General features: G+C 39.2%; 1 protein-coding gene across 2 annotated transcripts in view; it reads left to right on the forward strand.

Annotated features, from left to right (window-relative positions):
- Nucleotides 1–24,764, forward strand: part of MAOB (monoamine oxidase B) — a 119,227-nt gene that overhangs the window by 52,435 nt on the left and 42,028 nt on the right. For both annotated transcript variants that reach the window (XM_070503287.1, XM_070503286.1), the window contains exons 2-3: nt 412–506; nt 1,482–1,619. In XM_070503287.1, coding sequence (XP_070359388.1) covers nt 412–506; nt 1,482–1,619 — 233 coding nt within the window. The remainder of the gene's footprint in view (nt 1–411; nt 507–1,481; nt 1,620–24,764) is intronic.

Consider the following 24,764-nt stretch of genomic DNA (forward strand, 5'->3'; position numbering starts at 1 on the left):
TTCAGATTTACCTTAACGTGAAGTCAGTGGCTACACTTGGTTCTGTGTCTGCTGGGGCTGATACATTTCTCTTAAGTGTGGCCTTGTGTTTTCATCTCTGTTCTCAGATGTGTAATCATGCAGTTTAGTCCTTAAAGATAGACATTTTGATATGATGACCAAAGATTTTTTTAAGATTTGAGACATTTACCAAAAATGAAGTCTCTTTTGTTCTTTCTACAAATAGCAGTTGGTTTCCCAGACTTGGAATCTGGGCCTCTATTGAGAAACCCTAGCCACTTGTAAGTTGAACATACCAGTAGCATGTATGTGAGCCAACATGGACTTTTCTTATTGGCTGTTAGCATGAGGAGCTTATCTGGAGTCCCTGTAAAGAGTTTGATTATGATTTCTTATTGTATTTTCTCCCAGGTATGGCAGCAGCCAAACTTCTGCATGACTCAGGTCTGAATGTGATTGTTCTGGAAGCCCGGGACCGTGTGGGAGGCAGGACTTACACCATTAGGGTAAGCCATTAAAGATGGCGTGGAGAAACGTGGGGCTGAAGCTGGTTTTTTTTTCTTTCTCAAAGTCTTGAATTTCATTTGACTCTAAGACAGTGACGATTACTCTGAAACATTCTCCACAGCCTCTCTCTCAGTTTGTTTCCTTTTCAACTCTTTTCTGTCCGTTTTCTCTTCTGATCTCATGACGCTTGGCACTTTCCCAGTAAATTATTGCACCAATAAATAGGTGGTTGGAATTACATCAGTGAATAAAACAAAGATCCCTGCCCTTGTGAAACTTTTCTTTTTTTTGGTCGGGGTGGGGCGGCGGCTAGACAATAAAGAAACAAGGAAACAAAAACAGAAAAGGAGGGCTTCCTCTGGTGTCCCTGACTGATAGGTACCTGGTTATGCTTGCACACATTCAGACATAGGGAGCTTTTCCACTCACTTCTTGTTCAAAGGTTGGTCTTTTGTCGTTGGATGTGAAGCTGATTCGAAACCGTAGAGAAAACTTGCTAGTGAGCATAAGAGCAATTTCAAATGTTCGAATTATGACCAAATATTCCCTAATGTTATCTTTCAAACATCTGGATTAGCAAACCACGTAAGAAGTGATCCATTCCTTTTTTACTTTTCCTCATTAGCACTAGGTGCCTCAAAATTAGCCTGAACTACTATGAGAAATTCACCAACAATTCATAGCATATAAACTCAAGGCACTAAATACCATGTTGTGGCATATTGTGAATGATGGAGTTCAGAAGTCTCTTGCCTATTCAAAGTTCAATCAGTTTTGCTTTAAATGAAGGAGTGATTTAATAAGTCAAGTGAATGAAGTAGAGTTGAGAACAGAATCCTATTTTCCATGGATGCTTCTCCACGTGTCTACCACCTGTGAAATGCCAATTTGCTTTATTTCAGAACTATCTTTTTTTTATCTTAGGAATAACATTTTCACAACTATTTATTTTTATTTTTTCCATGGGAAAACAGAACCAAAACGTTAAATATGTGGACCTTGGAGGATCCTATGTTGGGCCAACCCAGAATCGTATTTTAAGATTAGCCAAGGAGCTAGGATTAGAGACCTACAAAGTGAATGAAGTAGAGCGTCTGATCCACCACGTAAAGGTAAGCCTGAGCCAGCCTTTGAAGGATTTCAAAGCTACTCTATGGGTATTTCCGTATATGAATTCCAGATCCTTCTCCCAGAGAATCTTTTGCATCCTTGAATGATGCATATGTATTTTATAACTGTATTTCAACCACTCTGAGAATTTTTTCACTGTTATCAAAGGGGAATTAGGTACGAATTCTAAACTTATTTGGGAAAGTTATTGACAAGTAGTATTGTCCATTTGGTAAAAAGTTTAGCAAAACCAATAGAGAAAAAAATATATGTGATTGATTTACTAAACACCTGTATTTAAATACCTGGGGCTTTTTCGTGTGATACGAAAACCTGTGTGCAGTTTTACAAATGCTGCCCTAGACTTCACATTATAAAAAGTATTTGCAATATGTCTAATGTAGTACTTTGAAATCTTATCATTGTGTCCTATATATCAGCTAAAGTTACTCTTCTTTGGAGATTTACATAAAAGTAGCTCAAGTCCCAAATTCTGTTTTTCTGTAAGGAACCTCCATTGATGTCCCCAAGATATCTGTGAGTTTACTGGGTCTCGCATTCCCATGATCATTTCTGGCTTATGGTTCCTGCTTCCACGACGCCTATGCTCATTCACATCTCATGGCCTGTGACTCCTTTCTTCCCTTTCCTCAATGCCAACCTGGGCTCAGACTCACGTCTTTGGCTTGATTTTCCTCAGACTACCCCGAGCATTTGTGTGCAGCCGACTTGACTGAAGTTTTGAGCAATGACTGGGGGGAGTTAACTGTAGAAACACAAACAACTTAGAATTTAATATTGGACATTCTAATTTTAATAAGCCCTTAGACCAGTGTGCCCCAGGGGATTTCTCACTGGCCGTATTTCTCTGTGGATTCTAGTCTCCCACCATGTTGCTGGTCTTCAGAGGTCTTCCTCTCCCATCTCCCTGATCCTTGTTTTCTCAGCAGCATCATCTTGGTCCAAAAAGTCACTGCTATTCTCTGACAAGCAGAGAGTCACCTACTCTTGGCCCCATCCTGAAGTCCCACAGGTGAACTAGCAGAGGTTTTGAATTTCAGTCTTTCTTCTCTCTTCTTCACGTGGCTCCACAGGTGGAAGTGAGCAGTGTAGAGACATATACCTCACTGGTAGAAATCATCCCCTTAGAAGACAGAAGAAGCTAGCAGCGGTCAGTTTTCATTTACATAACAATGTTGACACTCTTATATTATTTGTAAGTGATAATATCAAGAAGGATAATAACAGACCTTGCATTATAAATCATTTAGTAAAACAAGAAATAAACATCTACTAATTTGGTATAATGAGGGTAAAAGATTTCTTAATTTGTGCATAAATGTTTTTGATTGACCTTCAGATTTTGTTTTATAAGCCTTTTCACCATATGTGTCTAGCAGAAAAAGAGATACCTCCATTAGAAACGAAAATATAGCCTGGTGGTAGCGATTTGTCGAACATCAATCGGCAACGCTTAGTAAACATCCTTTGCTGGGTTCCTTGCTTTTTTAAATGTAAGTCACATTGACTGATCTCTTCTATCTTCCTTATCATAACATGTAAGACTCTCAGAGACTGACTTCCCAGATCACTGAGATCTCTTTTAAGTTTCTCCAGACATAGGAGATAACTAGAGATTATATTAATTCTTCTGTCTTTGTATGTGCAGTTTCTTGGCAGTCAGGAGCTTTGCCCAGGAGGCTTTGTTTTTCTGGTAATCTTCTGACTGACGTTGACTTCCTTGTTTGAAAGAGACTGCTTACGGTCATCAATTACAGAAACGATGTTGCACGTAAAAATTTTTTGGTGGTGGCCAAAAGTGTTGTTTTCTTAGACTATTTCAAATAATCTATGTGCAGCTAAGAAAATACAAGTAATTAATCAGTATCTTTGACTTGATATAGGGTAAATACATATGCTGACAGTACTCTTCATCAAATTTAAATTAAATGCTGTTACTTTTTAGTTATTATAAAAATAAAGCATGTTTGTTGTAAAAATATAATTAGAACGTGTGGGTAAAGGAAAACAATTAAAAAACCCCTCCATAATCCTATCTAGGGAAAATCACTCTAAAATATTCTCTTGGTTCATAGATTTTCATATTCCTGTATTGCTATTTTCTGACCTCTGCTGGAGGAAATGAGAAATATCAGTGCACTTAAAAATACCATATACATATGCATATGTGTATATGCTTGATATGCTAACATACTCTCTAATTAATCCTCACTACTGAGACTATTGAAACACTAATGAGGCAATGAAACAGCGGATTTTTCAGCCTTGATAGAGGTGCTAATTTGACCTCCTCATGGTCATGTCCAGTGAGGAACTACATGATAATAAATAATGATAAAGACTTTATAGCTAAGAAGTCCTCCCAAAATTAAATATTTGTTCTCCACCATCACCACCCCCATGGCTTTGCTCATGTGTGATTTTTCTTATTTTTAAACTGTAAAAAGCATCTCAGATGGCTACATCCATTTCTGGAATTATTGACAAGAACTCTGACGTTCTATCTCTTATTACATGGAGAGAATGTAGTTCAGAAGTTTGTCTTCTCTGCCATGGTGGGCAGTACTTTGAGCATTTGGGCATTACTCTCTATCATCCATTTTAGTAACTACTGTTCCCAAGTGCAAACTATGGTTCATGCAAATAGATAGTGTATTTGTGCCTTGTTTCTTCAGCGGACCTGCATGTATTTCTGAACCCAAATCTGAGAGTATCCAGTATGCTACTTACCGTGTTATCAGATCCTGCTCTTCAAATCAGCCTATTTAAAGAATCAGCTTTTTAAATTTCTTACATGGTCGCTAATGGAAGACAGAGTTTTGTGTGCAGCCTTAATAACATTAGGCTCAGGAACTTGGATATGCTGATTGGAGTTGAAATGGATGAAATAAAGCTACTCAAAAAAAGGGGCAGGATACAGCAGCTCATGATGGGCTAGCTACCCAAAGGGAGGGTGTCTTTCTCAAGAAAGGATGACTCCCAGTATCACCAGTTCCCTGGTAGTGTAGACGAAATAGTCTGCTGATAAATGGGGTGTGTTCATGCCGGTCCTGTAACGGGCATCTGTAAAGTCCCTGGTGTGCTGTGATGTGCGGGCTCCTTCACTATCTGCCTCCGACCTGTTGGGAATGTTTATATCTACTGAGGGGCACTCATTTTTAGTGCTACTGTAGATCTGTCTTATGTTGCTAAGATGTGGTTTTCCAAAGCCTTGTCTGTGAATAAAAGATGTGATACAAACCTATATCGGGATTTAATTATCAGTGGGAAAAGTGATCGCTTAAGCTCAAATCTATATACTTTAGAAGGTGTTTTTCTCACTTCTAAAATCAGTGATGCAACCGTTAGCGCTTAACAATTACTGTTAAGCATCTCCTGAAGTTTTTAATCTGTGTCACAAGTAGTCATGCTAATTTCTGCTAGTATAGTTAGAAGGAAGCTATTTAGAAGCCTTGGAAATGATTTGTAAAAATTGTTCCCTTTTAGGGACTATTTCATAATCAAAAACAAAAAGACAAAAATAAAAACTTCTTAAGGAACCTTGCAATATTTTGACTTACACCTCTTCCTCTTTCGTCTTGTGTGTGTGTGTGTGTGTGTTGGTGTGTGCACATGTATATACTTGTTTATTTTTGGTTCTTTTGGATTCTTACTTTGAAGAAGCTGGAGAATATTCTTTTTTTTGAGGAAGATCAGCCCTGAGCTAACATCTGCTGCCAATCCTCCTCTTTTTTGCTGAGGAAGACTGGCCCTGAGCTAACATTGTGCCCATCTTCCTCTACTTTATATGTGGGGCGCCTACCACAGCATGACTTGCCAAGCGGTGCCATGTCTGTACCCGGGATCCTAACCAGTGAACCCTGGGCCACCGAAGCAGAACATGCGAACTTAACCACTGTGCCACGGGGCTGGCCCCTGGAGAATATTCTAAAGTTTGGTACACTTTAGGCTATGGGCAAATAAAGTTCCTCTGTCTCAGAAGCTTTTGTAAGTCTCAAATTTGAAACTAAAATCTAGTCAAAATATGCATGAAACTGCTTTAGACTTGAAGTCTGAACTGTTAAGAGTTTGGTAAATGTAAAGATGTAGAGTGACTTAAAATTAAGAGCCCAACTTCACACTGATAGTCATTTCCAAACTTCACACTGATAGTCATTTTTAAACTTCAGCTATCTGGGGAAGCTGGGAAAAAAAGATGCTCTGGTCTTAGTCCGCTTCCCAGTGAGCAGGAGCCAGCTCATTGTCAAAGTACCTTTTGTGTTGTATGTTATCAGCCTCAATGCTTGAAGAGGCATGTGAATGAGGAGATATCTCTCAAATATATTGTCTGCTTGTTGCTGCTACAAGTACTATGGCTCAAATGACCTCATGGAGGGGGCAGCATTTGGCACAGCCCCTCAGTTTGTTGAGAACTCTGAAATCCAGTTGACAATATAGTATACAAAAAGCACATAAAGGCACAGAGTAGACACTGTAGATCTCTATTGACAAGACCAGTTTGGTGAATTTCTCGGAAAAGATCTCAGATGCTAAACTGTCTCTCGGTATTGGGGAATAGCAACAGAATTAGAGCTGAAATACTAGAAATAAAATATTCAAATTATAATTGCATTTGGCAAACGGAAACTGTCCTGTGGTGCAGAACCTCAGTGTGTCCCAGAAATCTGCAAATTAGAAGTGTCTAGGCTTCTCCAGGTTCTTAACATCCCCTTCTCCAGGCTCCTATCTCCAATCCTGTTAATCCAGAGAAGCCTGGATCAAAGTCCAGGGTGCACGTGCTTCTCTCATGATGACAGAAGTCTTCAGGAACGGGTTAGACAAACTCTTGTATTTCACCCATGAACAGCTGCCCATTTCACATGAACCTCACACATGCCACTCAGAGCTCACTGGCTCCGTGAGTCTGCCCTAGCTGAGATGGGATTCACAAACCTTCTGCCCCCAGCCACACTCCATTTCATTTCTTATTTGTTGGAAACAAATATGTCTTATTGTCGTGGGAGATTTTTTCAAAGAAAAAAATAGAGAGAATAGTAATTTCCTCTTCAGCAAGTGAAACCCATTTGACTAGTGATCGTTCTAAAGCTTATGTTAAGTTGTTCTGGAAACCGAAGTACTCATTTGTGTTCTTTAGAGAATATAGTCAGATTTTTGGCATGTAATAATTTGGTGAAAATTATACCTTCAATGGCTAGATTTGGAGCAGTATTTTTGGATATGAGATGAATTTATTCCAGTAAAATCAGTAAATATATTCTCTATGTACATATATACACACACACACATACGTACACACATACATCTGGATAAACTTAACAGTGATTGGAGTTGTGGCTAACAGAGTTAGTTATTATGCTGGACGTAGACGGTAGAAAATGTATAGAATTCGATTACAATGGTAAAATTTACTAAAGGAAACAGGCCTGTAGCTTAAAACATGTCATCATGGGGTATGACCAAGTAGTCCAAAGGAGATGCAATGACAGGGGTCCAGCTCTCCAAAGGATGGTGACTAGTAAGGACGACCATGTAACTGGTCAAAGAGCATCAGCAACATGCAGTACCAAGGGGTTGGCAGGAAATACAAGACAGCCTAAAGTGTGTTAGCCTCCCTTGCCACCCCTCAGCGTCAGCAGCCTGTGGAGAGCCTTAGACATGGATTCTGAGTCTGTTCATCACGGAGCCCATGCCATTCTCTTGGTCTCTGCTGCAACCAGCAAATAATAACAATGGTAACATTACTCTTGTATGAACATCTAGAACCTACGAACTGCTTTCACACATGATATCTTATTTGAGCCTCACAAATGTGAGTCCCAAATAACTAGTTATTTATAGTTCATAATATGTTTATAGTTATAATAACTAGTTATTTGGTTGTGAACTAGAAGTTTCATCCCCATTTAACAGATAGGAACATAAAGGCTAAAGAGATTAATTGTATATGACAAGAAGTGATGGGATCAGAGCACGAACTGACGTCTTTGGATGCCAAGACTAGATCATAAAAAGCCCACTGTCCCCTGGATGAGAGGCTTTGCATCATTTCCTTCTGAGCCCCAGCACCCGACTTGCCTGCCTTCCTTCCTGCCAAACTTACACTCTCATACCTTGGAAAAATCCAGTTCAAGATCCTCCTTCCTTTAAAGTTTTCTGCAACTGACTACAGTTATTCCATTGGCTACTTCCCAAGCCCTGTCCCCGCCTCGCTTTCCTGATTACACTTTGGAAAATCCTGTTTGGAAGTAGGATGAATAGCGTTCTATTATTAGTATTTCAAGATTATCCACACACACTTATATACATATACAGGATATTTTGTTTATATTTAAGATTCTTGGATTCCTATTTTTATACTTTTGCATAAAAGAAGTTTTTAGGTCTGCTTTTTCACTTACAAATATTTTCACAAATATTTTCCAATGTCGTTAAAAGTTCTTTACAGATGCCATTTTAAAGGGGTACATAATATTCTGTCATAAGAACACTCTGAAATATAGTGGATATTTTTCCAATCAGTTGCTATTAATTAACCATCTACCCTCTATTCAAATCATCCAAAACTTATTGAGCATTTAATATGTGTTACTACTATGTAAGGCACTGGGCTAAATAATTGAATTTGAGACAATTTGGGGTACAGTTGGTATGGGATTTGTGAGATCAAAGATTCTCCTCTCAATATAAAAGGAAATGAACAAACAAATCAGAAAAATGACTACATAAAGTAAATTTAAAGAAAGGAAAGGATTCTCATACCACAATTAAACCAGGAAAAGACAGCAGCTTTAGATCGTAAAATTTGAAAATGGATGGCAGAAAAATTTAAGATTTCTAATCCTTGCTCCTCAATCCCAGAGCTATACCATTACTGAAAGCAAATGTATTACAAGTAAAAGCCAATAATCAGGAACAGGTCAACAGTTTCTCTTGGAGCAGCAAGGTACTTGGTCTGCCTTTCATATTATCCAGGCAACAGTTTTGCCAATACTTTGCCACTTTCTCTACCTTTCAATCCTGTGACATCTCTTTTCTGGCCACCTGCATCCTATCCACTAAGCCAAAGGCACATGATTTAAAACTTTGTCATAGCAGCACTCCACTTCAAGGCACCATCAAATAATGGCTCAAAATAAAGAACTCAGGAATGGATACCTTCTGGTGGAATTGGTGTTAATCATTAAATACATTCAAATAAAGATTTAAATAAAAAGAATTGGAAGAATTACAGTTGTAGTACAGAATGTACTACAGACTGAATTTTCAAAACACCTTTATATGGTAAAAAATTATATAATCTATAAAATCAGAATGTGGAGAAGGCGAGAAGGGAAGAAGTATAAGAAAGAAGTGCTACTGAAATCTTTCTTCGTAATGTGGAATCAATCTATACCAAAATTAAACTTGTAGCTAATAAAAAAGACAGAGACTCAAATGTCTAAATGATTTTTATGATCTTTTTTGTCCCTTTTTCTTTCTTGTTTTTATTATTGTGGTAGCATTGGTTTATAACATTATATAAATTTCAGGTGTACATCGTGACATTTCAGTTTCTGTGTAGATTACATCATATTCACCACCCAAAGACTAATTACAATCCATCACCACACATGTGCCTAGTCACCCCTTTCGCCCTCCTCCCTCCCCTCTTCCCCTCTGGTAACCACCAATCCAATCTCTGTCTCTGTGTAATTGCTTTTTGTTGATTTTATCTTCTATTTATTTATCTGCTATTTTATCTTCTATTTATTTTATCTTCTATTTATTATTGTTGTTAATATTATCTTCTATCTTCTATTTTATCTTCTATTTATTTGACTTTCTCCCTCTGACTTATTTCGCTTAGCATAATACCTCAAGGTTCATCCATGTTGTCGCATGTGGCAAGATTTCATCTTTTTTTGTGTGTGGTTGAGTAGTATTACATTGTATATATATAGACCATCTTCTTTATCCATTTATCCCTTGATGGACACCTAGGTTGCTTCCAAGTCTTGGCTATTGTGAATAATGCTGCAGTGAACATAGGACTGCATATATCTTTACGCAATTTGTCTTTTCATGTTCTTTGGGTAAATACCCAGCAGTGGAATAGCTGGATCGTATGGCAGTTCTATTCTTAATTTTTTGAGGATACTCCATACTGTTTTCCATAGTGGCTGCACCAGTTTGCACTCCCATCAGCAATGTATGAGAGAGTTCCCTTCTCTCCACATCCTCTCCAACACCTGTTATTGCTTGTCTTCTTAATTATAGCCATTCTGACAGGCATGAGGTGATATCTCCTTGTAGTTCGATTTGCATTTCTCTAATAATTAGTGATGTTGAACATTTTTTCATGTGCCTGTTGGCCATTCTTTTTTGTTTGTTTGTTTGTTTGTTTGTTTTGGAGGAAGATTAGCCCTCAGCTAACTACTGCCAGTCCTCCTCTTTTTGCTGAGGAAGCCTGGCTCTGAGCTAACATCCGTGCCCATCTTCCTCTAGTTTATACGTGGGACGCCTACCACAGCATGGCTGCCAAGCAGTGCCATGTCCGCACCCGGGATCCGAACCAGCGAACCCCGGGCCACTGAGAAGCGGAACGTGCGAACTTAACCGCTGTTCCACCGGGCCGGCCCCTACCTGTTGGCCATTCTTCTTTGGAGAAATGTCTCCATTAATATTTTGGATCTTAACCCCTTATCAGATGTATGGTTTGCAAATATCTTCTGCCAATTGTTAGGTTGTCTTTTCTTTTTGTTAATGGTTTCCTTTGCTTTGCAGAAGCTTTTTAGTATGATGTTGTCCCATTTGTTTGTTTTTTCTATTGTTTCCCTTGCCTGGTCAGACATGGTACTTGAAAATATGCTGCTAAGACTGATGTCAGAGTGTATTGCCTATGTTTTCTTTTAGAAGTTTTATGGTTTCAGGTCTTACATTCAAGTCTTTAACGATTTTGAGTTAATTTTTGTGGATGGTGTGAGATAATGGTCTACTTTCATTCTTTTGCATGTGGCATCCAGTTTTCCAACACCATTTATTGAAGAGACTTTCCTTTCTCCATTGTATGTTTTTGGCTCCCTTGTCAAAAATTAGCTATCCATAGATTTGTGTATGATCTTTTGGCTTTATGCTTCAGGGCTCTTTCAGGAACTAATATCTCTTGGGGTTATGCAACACTTATGTGAAGTTCAGCACTTCCTTCAATTCATTTCAGTTTGTATTTCTTCCATTAGATTCAAGTACATTTATGTCATTAAAATAGCAAATATAGTATGATTCAATTTTCAGATATTTGTATTTCTTTCTTTGCCCCTTTCTCTCTCCTTCCTTTCTTCTTTTCTTTCTTTTTTGTTTCCTTCCTCCCTCTCTCAATCATCCATTTGTTCATTTGTACATCCATACAACCATCCATCCATCCATTCATCTATCCATCTTTCTATCTTGTAGATGCTTATAAAGAGATGTGGAATGTCAAGCACCAAATGTTATAGTTATTTTTTTTGAACCTGGATGGTATGATTTGAGGTAATTTGATGCCTTCATCTTTGTATTTTTTAGTATAGCTTGAACTTTTTATAAAGAGCTCCTCTCATTTTTATTTTTAAAAAGGTAATTAGACACACACTCTACTTTTGAGAGCCCATGGTCTATGAGAAGAGATGAGGCCCAGTGTTTCCAGCAGATCTCTGTGATTCTCACCTGCCTAGGCAGCAGTCTCCCAGGTTACATATCTATTAACAATAACCAAACTGCTTCCAGCCAGGCTTAGTGCCTGAGCTTGGATCCTTTGAGTTTAGACAGGCTAGATCCCGAAGCAGCTGCTCAAATGCAGAACCTCAAAGGCTCTTATCCTGGTCTTACTGGGCTGCAAAATTTTCCCAATGTCTCACACACACACACACGCACACACGCACACACACGCTTCATCGTTGACCTTTTGTGTTTTGTGTGACCTTGGCCATGTGATTTATGTTTTTGTGCCCTGATTTCTCCATCTGCAAAAGATGGATATTTGTACCTGTCCTGTGTAGTGCTTTGAGCTTTTAAAGAGAAAAGATGATAACAGAAGACACTGATTATCATTATTCTCACCAACAAGACTTCTATGAGATGCTGAAGAAACTAAGAATGTTTTGATAGGAAGGCCAGAGTCTGTTTACTTTCTTTTTGAAAACAAACATTTCTGATCGGCCCTGGGGATTCTTAGTACCAAGTAAGAATTTAAATGGTGAGACACCACATGGGATAAAGCTTTACAAATTCTTTTCAAAAGAGAACCAGGCCAATAAAGTCCTCCTGAAATATTTTCATAGATTCCTTATACACTGAACTATGACTTGTCTCACTTTTCAATTCAGTCTTCTCTTCTTTATTCACTTCTCGTATGGTTAATAGGCTAGGACATCATTTGGCTGTAACCAAACTCACATGCCAAGACAAGCAGAGTAAATAGATAATAGAAGAGAGAAATTAAACTCTCCTTTTCTGATTGTGTTAGCTTCTAAGTTTTCTTCAGCTCTACTCTGATGTCTTTAGATCCTGGCATATGGGACAGCGGTTATTATTTGGCCCAGCTGAGACCCTTCTCTCTGGGTTACTACGTGGCAGTGCTGGCATTTTTGTGGAGCTGTCATGAGACAGTGGGCATGTCAGAGTTTACTAATCTCTAAATAACCTAAGTTCAGAGAATCGAAATACATTCATTTTCCCCCTTTTTGACATATTCATGAAATCTGGGAATACTCATTAAAATAGCTTAAAACAGCACTGTCCAATAGAAATATAACATGTGACACATATGCCATTTTAAATTTTCCAGGAGCCATATTGAAAAGTGAAAAGAACAAGGTGAAATTAATTTTAATGATATATTTTATTTAATCCAGTATGTCCAAAATATTATCATCTGAACATGTAGTCAATATAAAACATGACAAATAAGATATTTTACAGTTTTCTTTTATACTAAGCGTTTGAAATCTTGTGTGTATTTTGTACTTACAGCACATCTCAGTTTGGATTAGCCATGTGCTAAGTGGCGACTGTATTGGGCAGCACAAGCCTAAGAGGTTAGCAGATTCCATGTATTTTTGCAAATATTTTGAATCCATCTTCAATTTTTTAAACACTTGTGTAAAAAATATGGTTAGATCCCATAACAGAAACCCTACATTATGATGCAGATTAACTTCACTTCTTCTGGCAACTTCAAATATATGGCATCACAAAGAACTTGGAAGTAAACAAAAAGTGAAATTCCTTATATGCCTGTTGCTTTCTAAGGGTAAACGAGCTTTGAATCACTTTTAGAAACCTCTCCTAGGTGCTCAGGGAGATGCCATGTCCCTGAGATTTTCATGCATGAGGCAATGAGCAAGTTGGGGTCAAGGTGGTCTGAGAGGCTGCTGGAGGGAATGCTCTGAACACTTCCTCAAACCTTGAAGGACATTGCTAAATAAATTTAAGGGAATAACTTTATGGAGAGCATAAATATTTTTTGTGTAGCATTGTTATTTTAATAAAGTTGGTAAATTGTCCCTGACTATGACTACTCGGGAGAAACCACAATACTAGCCCAAAGTGCTATAAATGATTATTGTCTTAGAATATAGTTAAGGAAGATTCCCACAAGTAATGAGTTGTAAGAAAGAGAAGCCTATAGTTCAGAGGAAGAAGTTTATTTGCTCATTTCATCTTTCAGCACACATGCTCTGTACAAAACTCTGAGCAAAAGGGCTGCAGAGTGACCTGGAGCCTTTTACTGCTGACATTTACTGTTTCCCCTTTTTTAGGTTGGCAAATGTTAAGGGCAGCTGCTACAGACAGTGTCTAGTCACATGCAAACCAAGAAAAAGAAATCAAAATTCATAATCACCTATAGTTTAGGCTCTCACGTTGAACCAAACACACATGTTCATTGTGGCTCCTGAAGATTCAGTTCAAAATCGAATTTCATAAAAACAGCAATAGCTAACACTTTCTGAGATTTCAATATGTGCAAAGCACCATTCTAAGTATTTGATATGCAGTATTTCACTTAATACTCAGAAAAGGCTGATAGTTATTATTATCCCTCATTTACAAATGAGGGTATTGAAACGCAAAGCATCTGGGTGATTTGCCCAAGTTGCCCCAGTTGGTAAGTGATGGAGTGGGGACTCCAACCCTGATCCATCTCACTCCAGAGTTTGTGTACTTGGCTTCTCAGTTGAGGTGCAGACCTACACGGAAATCATACTTAAGAGTGGATGAAGTCTCAAGAAAGACAAGGAAAAGGGTTATGGTGCTGAGGACTGAAATGTGGGACAGGCCCTCAACCCTCCTTTCTGCTCAGGTTCTTGCTCCCTAATACTACCTTTTTCTGCCTTATGCCCCATCACTGATTTTTTTATCCCCATTTGACCTCCTGAGACCCACCTGATCTCCTAGTGGCATCAGGAGCCACTGGTGGCATTAGGAGCCCATGGAGGCCACAGACATGAACTGTCCATCTGGTTAAATCAAAGGCTATTGAGAAACATTGAACTGTCTCATTTCATTCTTAATCCAGGAATTTTAAAAAGTATTAAAGCTGCTCATTTTGGCAAGACTGCTAGAACTCTGTATCATACAAGATAAACATAAACATGTGTAGACAGCCATACACGTGTCTCTGGTTCATGTCATTTTTCCATTGCAAAGTGTAAACATAGTAAGGTTAGAAGAAGCATTGCTTTATGTTCAATTTCATGCTTAGGCAAAAAACAGAAGATAAAACTCTAAATTTAAGAGTGATTTACATAAAGTAGATGTTTGGCAGTTGAAGAGTGTCATTATGATACCTAATGACATTGATCCCTTGGATTAGAAAGGATGAGAGTCCATCTAAAAACAACAGGTTGTTTTTAAGCTGCTACCGCTCTTTCTAAGGCCAGGATAGTTGTACTGCTGCTATTTTAGGGGCATCATATTTCTCCCTTATTGGTTCCAGGCATTTCTCCCAGATCACTGTTGACATCTTGTCTGTGTATCCAGGCTGGAGCTAAGATTTCTTGACTGTAGAATCCTGGGAGAAAAAAAGGAATGAAAAATAACTTAGAAGAATGAATAAGATCAAATCTTTATCGTGGCCTGTAAGTACCTGTATGATATGCCCCTGCCAACCTCCTGACCCAGCTCACTCTAGTTCAGCCAATCTGGATGCTAGTATGCTAAGTATATTCCTACCCCAGGGCTTTTGCACATTGAGGCAGATTAAGGATGGCCACATAGTCTTTAATACTCCTCCCATGGAGAGGGAAAGGTGTGTTCTATGCCCCCTCCCTTTGAATCTGGGAGGACTCTGTCATTGCTTTGACCAGTGGAATATGATGGAAGTGAAACTGTTCCAGATTCGGGGCTCAGGGCTTAAGAAACTGGCAGGTTCCACTTCTCTCTTGGAACACTCACTCTTGGAACCTTGAGTTACACCATGTAAGAAGTCCAGATACACTGAGACCACCATGCTCGAGAGGCCACATGCAGACATTCTGGTCAGCTGTCCCAGCTGAATCCAGCCTTCCAGCCATCCCTACCAAGGTACTAAACTTGGGCGTAAAGCTGTCTTGGACGTCCAGCACAGTGGAGGCTTCCAATGACTCCAGCCCCGGCTGTTATCTTATGCAGCCACACTAAGTGACCTCAAGCAAAAACTGCCCAGATGAGCCCAGTTGACCCACAGAACTGTGAGAGGTAATTTTAGATTAATATTTTACGTCATTAAGTTATGGGGTTATTTCTTTATGCAGCAATAGATAACCAAAACACACTTGCTTTTCTCCCCACTTGGAATACTCTTTCTTGGGTTCAACTCAAATATCTCCTCCTCAAAGAGACCTTCCCAGATAACCCTATCTTGAGAAGTAACCTCTCCTGCCACCACCTGGCATCCTCTATCCCTAATTTATCCCTTCCCTGCTTCACTGTGTTTTTCATAGCACTTACAAATGTCTAACATCCTATCATACATGTATATGCTTTTCATCTGCCTTCTCCTGGTAGGATGTAAGCTTTATGAGGGAAGACATTTTTTTTCTATCTTGTCTACTGCTGTATCTCCTGCACTTGGATCAGGACCTAGCACATAGTAGGCTTTCAGTAAGTGTTTCTTGCATGAATCACTGAAAGAATGGGTCTTTGTCCCTGTCTGAGCCTGTCCTTTTAGAGCACAATTGGGCAGACCTTGATTTGGTATTGCTCTTAGGGGCAAAACTGAAATATTTTAGTGACAAGTAATCTAGTTCTGTAAGAAAGTAAGTGCCTCCCTTGTATGATGTCAAGAAACCAGGAGGGCCCCCCCATCTCAACACATACACCACCAGCTGCCACCAAAATTGCACAGTTGAAGAAAACTACTTTCTTTGTTCACAGTTAAGTTACAAATAAACTTACAAATGCAGGGACAAGCAAAATATACAAAAATTCCTGCTTTCATGGAGCTTACGTGCTAGGAGGGAGGACAGGTAATAAACAAACAATAAAATATATAGAAAAACAATTTATATACCTAAAATAGAATTATAATTAGTGATGTTTGATTTTATATTGCTTTTCACTTACAGTTATAGGCATAATCAAGAAATATAGTAAAGTGCAAAATAAAAAATGGTTTAAAATATGGATTTTCTTAAAATGAAGTTAATTCACATATGCTAAAAATTCATATATTGCTTTGTCTGAAGCTTTTTTAAATATTAATTTTTAATTTAACACTCTCAACTCTAATGAGTACATGAGATGATTTTCAAATATATTTTAGACTTAAAATTCATTTAACCACCAAGTTGCTAAATTATGCAAAAAGCTTTGGCTTTTAAAATTTGTTACTTTTCCCATGTCAAGATTTAATAATTTCTGCAAAGGGTTTGAACTTTTTAACTAGATCTACTAAATCTCTCATTTACATTAAAAGAAATGTATAACACATGTGCTCAGCCACGTTTGGTGAGAAGTATATCTATATTATCAGAAGATCACGAGTGCTGTGGAGAATGGGGGGCATTGGGAGTGTGTATGAGAGAATGGGATCCAATTTCAAATAGAGTAGTCAGGGAGAAAGTGACATTTCAATGAAAAGCTAACTCTCATCTGTAGGGTTTGCATGGTGTAAATATTTCACTATGGTCCATGTCAACCTACCAACTTATCATTGCTGAACAAAGAGTTGGGACAAGAGGAGCATAATCAGTTCCCATGAGCCAGTATGCGTGGGCTCCAGTACAACACTGGAAGGTCAGAGAGGTAATATCCAACACCAGCTGGCAGAGGCCCTATAGGCAATTATAAGAGTGTTGGCTTTTACTCTCGGTGATATGGGGAGCCATTGGAAGGTTTTAGGTAGAGTAGTAACATGATCTGACTTTTGCTTTAAAAGTAATGTTCTACAGAAGTTTGCTCATGAGTAAATAGATACTCTGTGCATGTGTGTGTGTGTGTGTGTGCATGAACGCATGAATGTGTGTATATTTCTATTTCATAGATGTCATTTCACCCCAGCCGCCACTCTGCTCTTTCTATTGGGCAGATACAAAAGAAGAATATACATCTTTTCCTGTTAAGGGCTGATTCTCTTTTGTTATTCAGGCATTTAACCAAGAACCCACTGAAATAAAAATGCCATATATTATCATGACTTTTAAGAATATGTGGCTTGTTCAACCCTAGAGCCTCTCATAAACGTGAAATTCAGCACATGTTGTGAAGCCTTAATTTGTCATCAGAATTAGTTCTGTTACTTCATGTCATTTATTAGTGATGAAAGTATTCTTAGGACTGCTCTGTTCTCCAGCTCGGAAGCTCATAGCAGTCTATACAAACTGATATATGTACATTTGGGAAACATAAGGGTTGTCAGCAGACATTCAGTAATTTTGAAGAGGAGCATTTTGAAACTACGCTTAGACTACCCTGCATTCCTCATTATCACGGTCATCGTATAAACCTACTTTAGGTCAGCATAAGTTAGCTTGCACTCAGTGACCTGCTTTGGAATTTAAAGCAATCTTTCCTGACAATATCCTGAACAGAATTTTAAAATTGAAGTTATGCATAAAAATGGTATTGGAAGTACTTTAGAAACCTTCTAAGTTAATAGATTAATTTCTAGGGAGTCTCAATAATACAGATCAGAGAAAGAGAGAATACAGTGATAGAAGTCCTGAGCATAAACACATAGACCTGAAGATGGAAAAGATGAGATAGTTGAAAATAATGTCAAGAAGGAGAAAGAAGTAAATACTTATAAATTTCACAGAAGCCATGCAGTATTATACAATACATCTTAAAGAATGTCTCTCCTAGCTATGAAACAAATTGTCTTTGTCCCAGTAGTCTTTTGCTAATATCTTCCAGCAGCTCCATGATATGTTTGCATTATCATATCAAAGTTCCTCTCAGTCTTGAAAAATATATGTTATCAGGTGTATTTTGGGGGAAGGCCAGAAGATAAAAAGACCCATCCATCTGCAATAATACAGAGATTGGGATCATAGGCTTAGAATCCAGAGGGCCTGGATTTGAATTTCTGACCCACTACTTACTGACTGTGTGATTGGAGGTAAGTTTCTTAAACTCTCTGTGCCTCTGTTTCTTAATCTAAAAAATGAAAATAATAATAACACCTTCCTCGCAGGGTTATTGAGAGAGGTAAATGAATTAAATTTGTAAAATCCTTGAAAGAGCCCCTGGTACACAGCAAATAATCAGAAAGTGTTAGCCATGATAATAATGATGATGATGATGATGATGATGATGATGGTGGTGGTGGTGGTAGTGATGATGGTAATTATGATGCTTGCCGTTCACAATTTTATTTCTCTTACCCACTGTCTTCTTTCTCATGACTTATTTTTTGCAATGGTGGTGTTTTTTTTTTAAGAATATGAGTGTCAATCAAAAGTACCCTTTAAATGAATCTCTTTGAAAACTCTTTCCTCCTGAAAATAATTGTTCCAAATAAGCAGTTGCCTCTGGGGTATCCCTTTCATTTCAGTCCAGTTGGTAAAGTCTGAATTCTCTTAAAGTCTCTCCAGCGTGTCTCCCATATAAAATTCACAAGTTACCTCTTTGCCAGACTTGCCTCTTCCTTTATCTGAATCTCACTCCATATGTGTCCTGCCATATCGTTTCTCTGCTAGACCCCAGAATGTTCTTCTAATTGGGATCTGCCCAGCACCTTTGTCACTGCCTGTACAAGTGACTCTCTCTTAAATCAACACAATTTTACCACGAGGGGTTAAAGTTCATAGCAGCAAAACTCCTTTTGGGGCGAAGGAAACCTTTCTATTTATGCATAAAGCTTCCTTTGATTTATTTTAAAGAGGAGTTCTTATTTCAAAGTATTGAATTTCTTTGGGGGGAATCTTCTGACCCATCTAAGTGAATTATCATTTTGGTTTGTACCTTTAGAGAAAGTAAACATTTCCCCCGAACAATTTATGAAGTGAAAAGTTGGTATATGTACAGGCATTAATGCGAGGCTGACGGTGGAACTGAGTTGTTCAACGGAGAGTAGAATATATGTTGTGTTGGATACATTCAAGGATATGAATTTCCGTCTTGCAAGGACATCTCTGTAGAGAAAGGAAGACGAACTCTGGAGTCACAGACCTCTGTTAAAGTCCTGGGCTTTCAGTAAATTCATTGTGGATCTTGGGCATATAATTCACTGCTTCTTAGAAGCCTCAATTCCTAGTCTGTAAAGTGGAACTGTTAGTTTCCACCTGCCAGTGTTGTCATGAAAATTAAATATGATAATATATAAAATGACTTTATAAATATCAGCTACTTTCACTTTTGTTTTTTTGTGATATGTGGTAGAAAAACCCTTTAAGAGGGAATTTTTTGATAATTTGCTTTTTAGATACAATTTTTCCAGACTTAAATCATCACGTCTTCAGATTTCAAAATAGTAGTCTGAGAATCCAACGATGATAATAATTGACATCTGAGGAAACATCCATTTTGAGAAAAATCATTTATTTTAGAAGTTCTAATCTCTCTCTCTCTCTCTTTCCTTCTCCCTCTCTCTCTCCTTTTATATTGTACCATGTCTGTACGCAGGTTACAAAGAGCTTTTTCATCTTCTCATTACTCTATATAGTTTAGGGACATCAAAGGCATTCGGATAATATCTTTGAAAGACTGCGACACACCTGTCGTCCGGCACCTGTGACCCCAGGGAGCTGCAGCTGGGCTGGGAGAGTGTGCAGTTGTTGGGGATTAGCTGAGCTGCTCTCTGAGGCTGGAGGTCAGGGTCCAGTCCTGAAGGTTCAGAGAGGCCTTCATAGAGAAGGTGACTGGATGAGCACCTTCCCTTACAAGGAGGTGCGGGGTGAGCAGTTGGAGACTGACTTTTCTGCTGGCAAATCCCAGCATGCCGAGTGATGCTGTAAGGGAAGAAAGCTTTGCTCCTGCTGCTGCAAAGTTATCTGTGGGCTCACACAGTGGAATTCCCCTAGAGAGCCCCAAGAGCTCCCCTCCATAGGAGCCTCAAGATGTGTTTGTAAAGGGGCTTTGTGGCATTTATTGAAATAATAACAATAACATCCTTCTAAGCACTTTACATACGTTATTTCATTTAATCCTCGCCTCAGCTCTGGAGGTGGGTATTATTACTCACATTTTATAGTTGATGAAAGCATCAGAGACATAAAGTGTCTTACCTAAGAGCATAGAATTTGTCTGTTTATTGAACCAATTAAATAACAGTTGGCAGTACCTTTTGTGGAAAGAAAAGTGTAGGGACAGTAGTGATAATATTAGTCAGTATCGGGACCAGCCCTGTGGCCGAGAGGTTAAGTTCATGCGCTCCACTTCAGTGGCCCAGGGTTTCACTGATTTGGATCCTGGGTGCGGACCTAACACTGCTTGTCAGGCCAAGCTGAGGCAGTGTCCCACATAGCAGAACCAGAAGGACCTACAACTAGAATATATAATTATGTACTATGAGGCTTTGGGGAGAAGGAGTAGAAGGAAAAAAAGAAGAGATTGGCAATAGATCTTAGCTCAGGACCAATATTTAAAAAAAACTGTTAGTATTTACACATTTACTATATGCAAGGCATTCTGTTAAGAGATGTCTATGCATCATCTCACTGATTGCTGACAATGACATCATGACATTGGTTCTATTTGCATCCACATTAGACAGATAGTTGAAGTCATTTGCCTGAGTTCACATGGTTACGTGGTGTGTGGAACATCTCAAACAGTGCTCTCAGCTCTAATCGCTTGTATGTTGGGGCAAAAATGGATCGTTTTCAAGTGATTTTTGGTGTTTGAATATTCTAAAATAAGGGTTTGCAATGATTATGGCTAAGCCAGGTGTCTCTTTTTGCTAAGGCTATTGTGTTTGGTTTTATTTCTTTACTGCCCTACAATTCAATCACTAGAAATCACTTTACTTCTCGCTATGATTTATGTTTTAACTCACAACACTTCTGACATCAAATGTGTGAGTTTTTTTCCACACTAGCCAATTCTTTAACTCTCTGGACACCAACAGGGTGTCCTACAATTCAATTCAATTCTGACTCTAACTACCCGGAGTTAGCGTAAACCCCACAATTTAGGGGCTCAGTCCCACAAAACTGCCTCCACTTCAGAGGCCAGTCGCAAGTCTCAGGCCTCCCGTGCTCCTGCCTGACCGTGGTTCCCATGACGCCTTCCTCAGGTACGATAATTTACTGGAGTGGCTCACAGAACTCAGAGAAAATAGTTTACTTACTACCACTAGTTTGTTACAAAGGATACAGAAAACAGCCAGATAAAGAGGTACACTGGGAGAGGTCCAGAAGGGTCCTGAGCACAGGAGCTTCTGTCCCTGTGGAGTTTGGGGTGCACCACCCTCCCAGTACATGGATGCATTCTTGTTCACCAACATTGAAGCTCTCTGAACTCCCTTGTTTAGGGGTTTTTGTGGAGGGTTCGTTATGTAGGCGTGATGATTAAATCATTGGCCATTGGTGATTAAATCAAGCTCCAGCCCCTCTCCCCTCCTCAGAGGTCCAGGAGTACATCTGAAAGTTCAAACTTCTAATCACATGGTTTGTTCTCTGGCAACCAGCCCCCATCCTGAGGCTACCTAGGGGCCCACCAAGAGTCACCTCCTTAGCGTAAACTCAGGTATGGTTGAAAGGGGCTTGTGATGAATAACAGAAGATACTCCTCTCAGCCATATTACTCAGGAAATTCCAAAGGTCTTAGAAGCTCTTTGGTCAGTAACTGGGGACAAAGACCAAATATATATTATCATACTTCTGTAGTAAAATTTTCCAAACCATAACTCATCTATATAAGCATGCAATTTTACAACTCTTTAATAATGGCTATTTTAACAAGCACTTTATATTTTCATCTATGAGAAACCACATTAGATTTATTAATTAAACTAGAATATTGAGCTGGGAAAACTACCTTCTGTGTAAATTATTTATGGAAGATTTTATGAAGTCTTTTAGTGAGACTAAAAGTGATTTTTTTCTCTAATTTAAGATTACATGTAAGCTAATGTAGCTAGCAGAGCATGTTAAAAATGCATGGAAGAGAATATTTCAATATTTAGACTCATTTAAGATTTGTTGGAATTGGGAAATAGTATGGATTTTAACTCCAAAGTCCTTTCCCAAATAACTGAAAACATATAAGAGAAGGGTCTTTTTTTTAAGGTCCTTGAAGACATTTTTAAGATGGCAGATTCACTCTTGCTCCTGGCACACGACTTTATATGAACGTTAATAGGATTTTAAAATTATGACCTATGATGTAAAAATAGCTTTGCCTTGTAGGCCTTAGATTTGATTACAAACCTTCCCTCAACTTTCCCCTTTCTGTGTATTAACCTGTCTGAGGATGTTTGTAGCAGCTATTGCTGTATTTTCCATTTCCTTTCCAAGTCTTTGGTGAGAATCATGGAGAAGAAGATTGAGACCTCCCCACTAATCTTCCCCAAAGAAAACACCCTTATTGTCAAATGAAGTCCCTTTGTGCTGGTTCTACAAGTTATTCCTGGGGTTTGGGCCACCCCAGAGCCCTGGGTTTGAGATTCTTTAGACATTGTGACAGTCTGTCGTGCCCGTTCCAGTGAATGGCTATTGTGGTGGAGTCCCCCAGGAAGCAGATTCTGAGAGGGAGATTAGCATGCAGGAGAGTTATTAGGGGGAGCTCTGGGGATCAACAGCTGTGGATAGGAGGAGAAAGACGCAGGAGCCGACAGAGAGAGAAGTCAACCTGCGATGTAGTTTCAGTGGAAACCTTAGCCAACCCTACTAGGAATTCTGAAAGGAATTCTGAACCCTTCAGAGCTGTCCTGAGTAGGGCAGAAGGACAGACCATTTTACTCTCACATCAGTCAGTAATCGGAAATGGGCCGCCCAGAGAAGGTGGCATTACCTTGGGCAAAGTGGTTTTTCTGCAGCGGGGGCCATCTCTAAAGGGAACAAAGAACCAAGGGCTGCCTGCCAGGAACACTCCTAGCTGCTGAAGAAATAAGTCCCTTGTTTCTGAATGGAGATCTGGGCAAACTTATCTCAGTGTCCAGCACACTGACCACTTGGGTAGTCGACTCTTCTCTTTAGTAATACTACACAAAGCTTTACTTACTGGGGCTTTTGTAGATCTTTCCAACTGGCTAATAGAATGACTCTCGACAGAGAAGCCTAGGGGTGTCTGGAGTGAGACAGAAGCAGTCATGAATCCTGCTGACCACACTTTCCATAGCTCCCTTTACCAAAGACTTGGGGTTTCATCAAGGGGCTTTGCAATACACAGCCGTGTAGCCGAGTGACACCCGGAAGCCAGCCATGTGCCATGTTATAATTATGGTGCTGTAATTCTCTGTTTCCACGGACCTACCTCTCTAACTAGACTTCAGAGTTCCTTGAACCTGGGACTGTGTCTTATTTCATTTCTGTATCTTTAGAGTGTTACATGGTGCCTTTCTCATACCTTGTGGTTAATACATTTTTACTGAATAAAGAAGAAATAGTCCAAGTGTTAGTGGCACTTAAAAATATGATGCCTAGAGATTTTCCCTGGGCCTATCCAAGCCTATCAATAAGACAATTTTGATTCACTTCAAATGTTAGTTCTAATTTGATAGTTCGTCTGATGCTTTGCCTCTCTGCCTAGGGCTTTTAAAGTCAGAATTATGTTTAAGCAGATAGAGTGGAATGGTGATGAGATGAGCCATGTTGGTGCCTATTGTCACCTGTGCACCCGTGACCATCCAGATCTTGGATCTCCTGCTGCATTAGAGGTGACATGAGCTGGGGAACTAGCTTGACTTTAAGCACACCTGAATTTGCACACCCCTCATTAGCTGTGCAATCCTGGGAAAGTTGTTTATCCTAAGACTCACTCTCCTCATCTGTATTATGGATTAATACACAAATGTTCATGCAGCATTATTCTAATAGCCAAAAAGTGAAAACAACTCAAATGTCCATCAGTGGATGAGTGGATAAACAAAATGAGGTCTATCCATACAAGCCAGCCTTGGTGGTCTAGTGGTTAAGGTTTGGCGCTCTCACCACCATAGCCTGGGTTCGTTTCCCCATCAGGGAACCACACCACCCATCTGTCGGTTGTCATACTGTGGTGGCTGCATGTTGCTGTGATGCAGAAAGTGATGCCACCAATATTTCAGATATCAGCAGGGTCACCACCCATGGTGGACAGGTTTCAGTGGAGCTTCCAGGCCAGGGCAGATTAGAAAGAATCTGGCTACCCACTTCCAAAATAATTGACCATGAAAACTCTATGAATAGCAGTGGAGCATTGTCTGATAGAGCACAGGAAAGTGAGAGGATGGCGCAAAAAGACTGGGCAGGGTTCCGCTCTGCTGTACACAGGGTCACTAGGAGTCAGAATTGACTCGATGGCACTAACAACAACTATGCATACAATAGAATATTATTCAGCCTTAAAAAGGAATGAAATTCTGATACATGCTACAACATGGATGAACCTAGAAAATATGCTAAGTGAAATAATAAGACACAAAATCCACTTATCTGAGGTACCCGGAATAGGCAAATTCACAGAGACAAAAAGTAGAATAGAGGTTACCAGGGGCTAGTGGAAGGGGGAAATGAAGAGTTAGTGTTTAATGAGTACGAAGTTTCTAT

The sequence above is a fragment of the Equus asinus genome, chromosome X (genome assembly GCF_041296235.1).
Source record: "Equus asinus isolate D_3611 breed Donkey chromosome X, EquAss-T2T_v2, whole genome shotgun sequence".
NCBI lineage: Eukaryota > Metazoa > Chordata > Mammalia > Perissodactyla > Equidae > Equus > Equus asinus.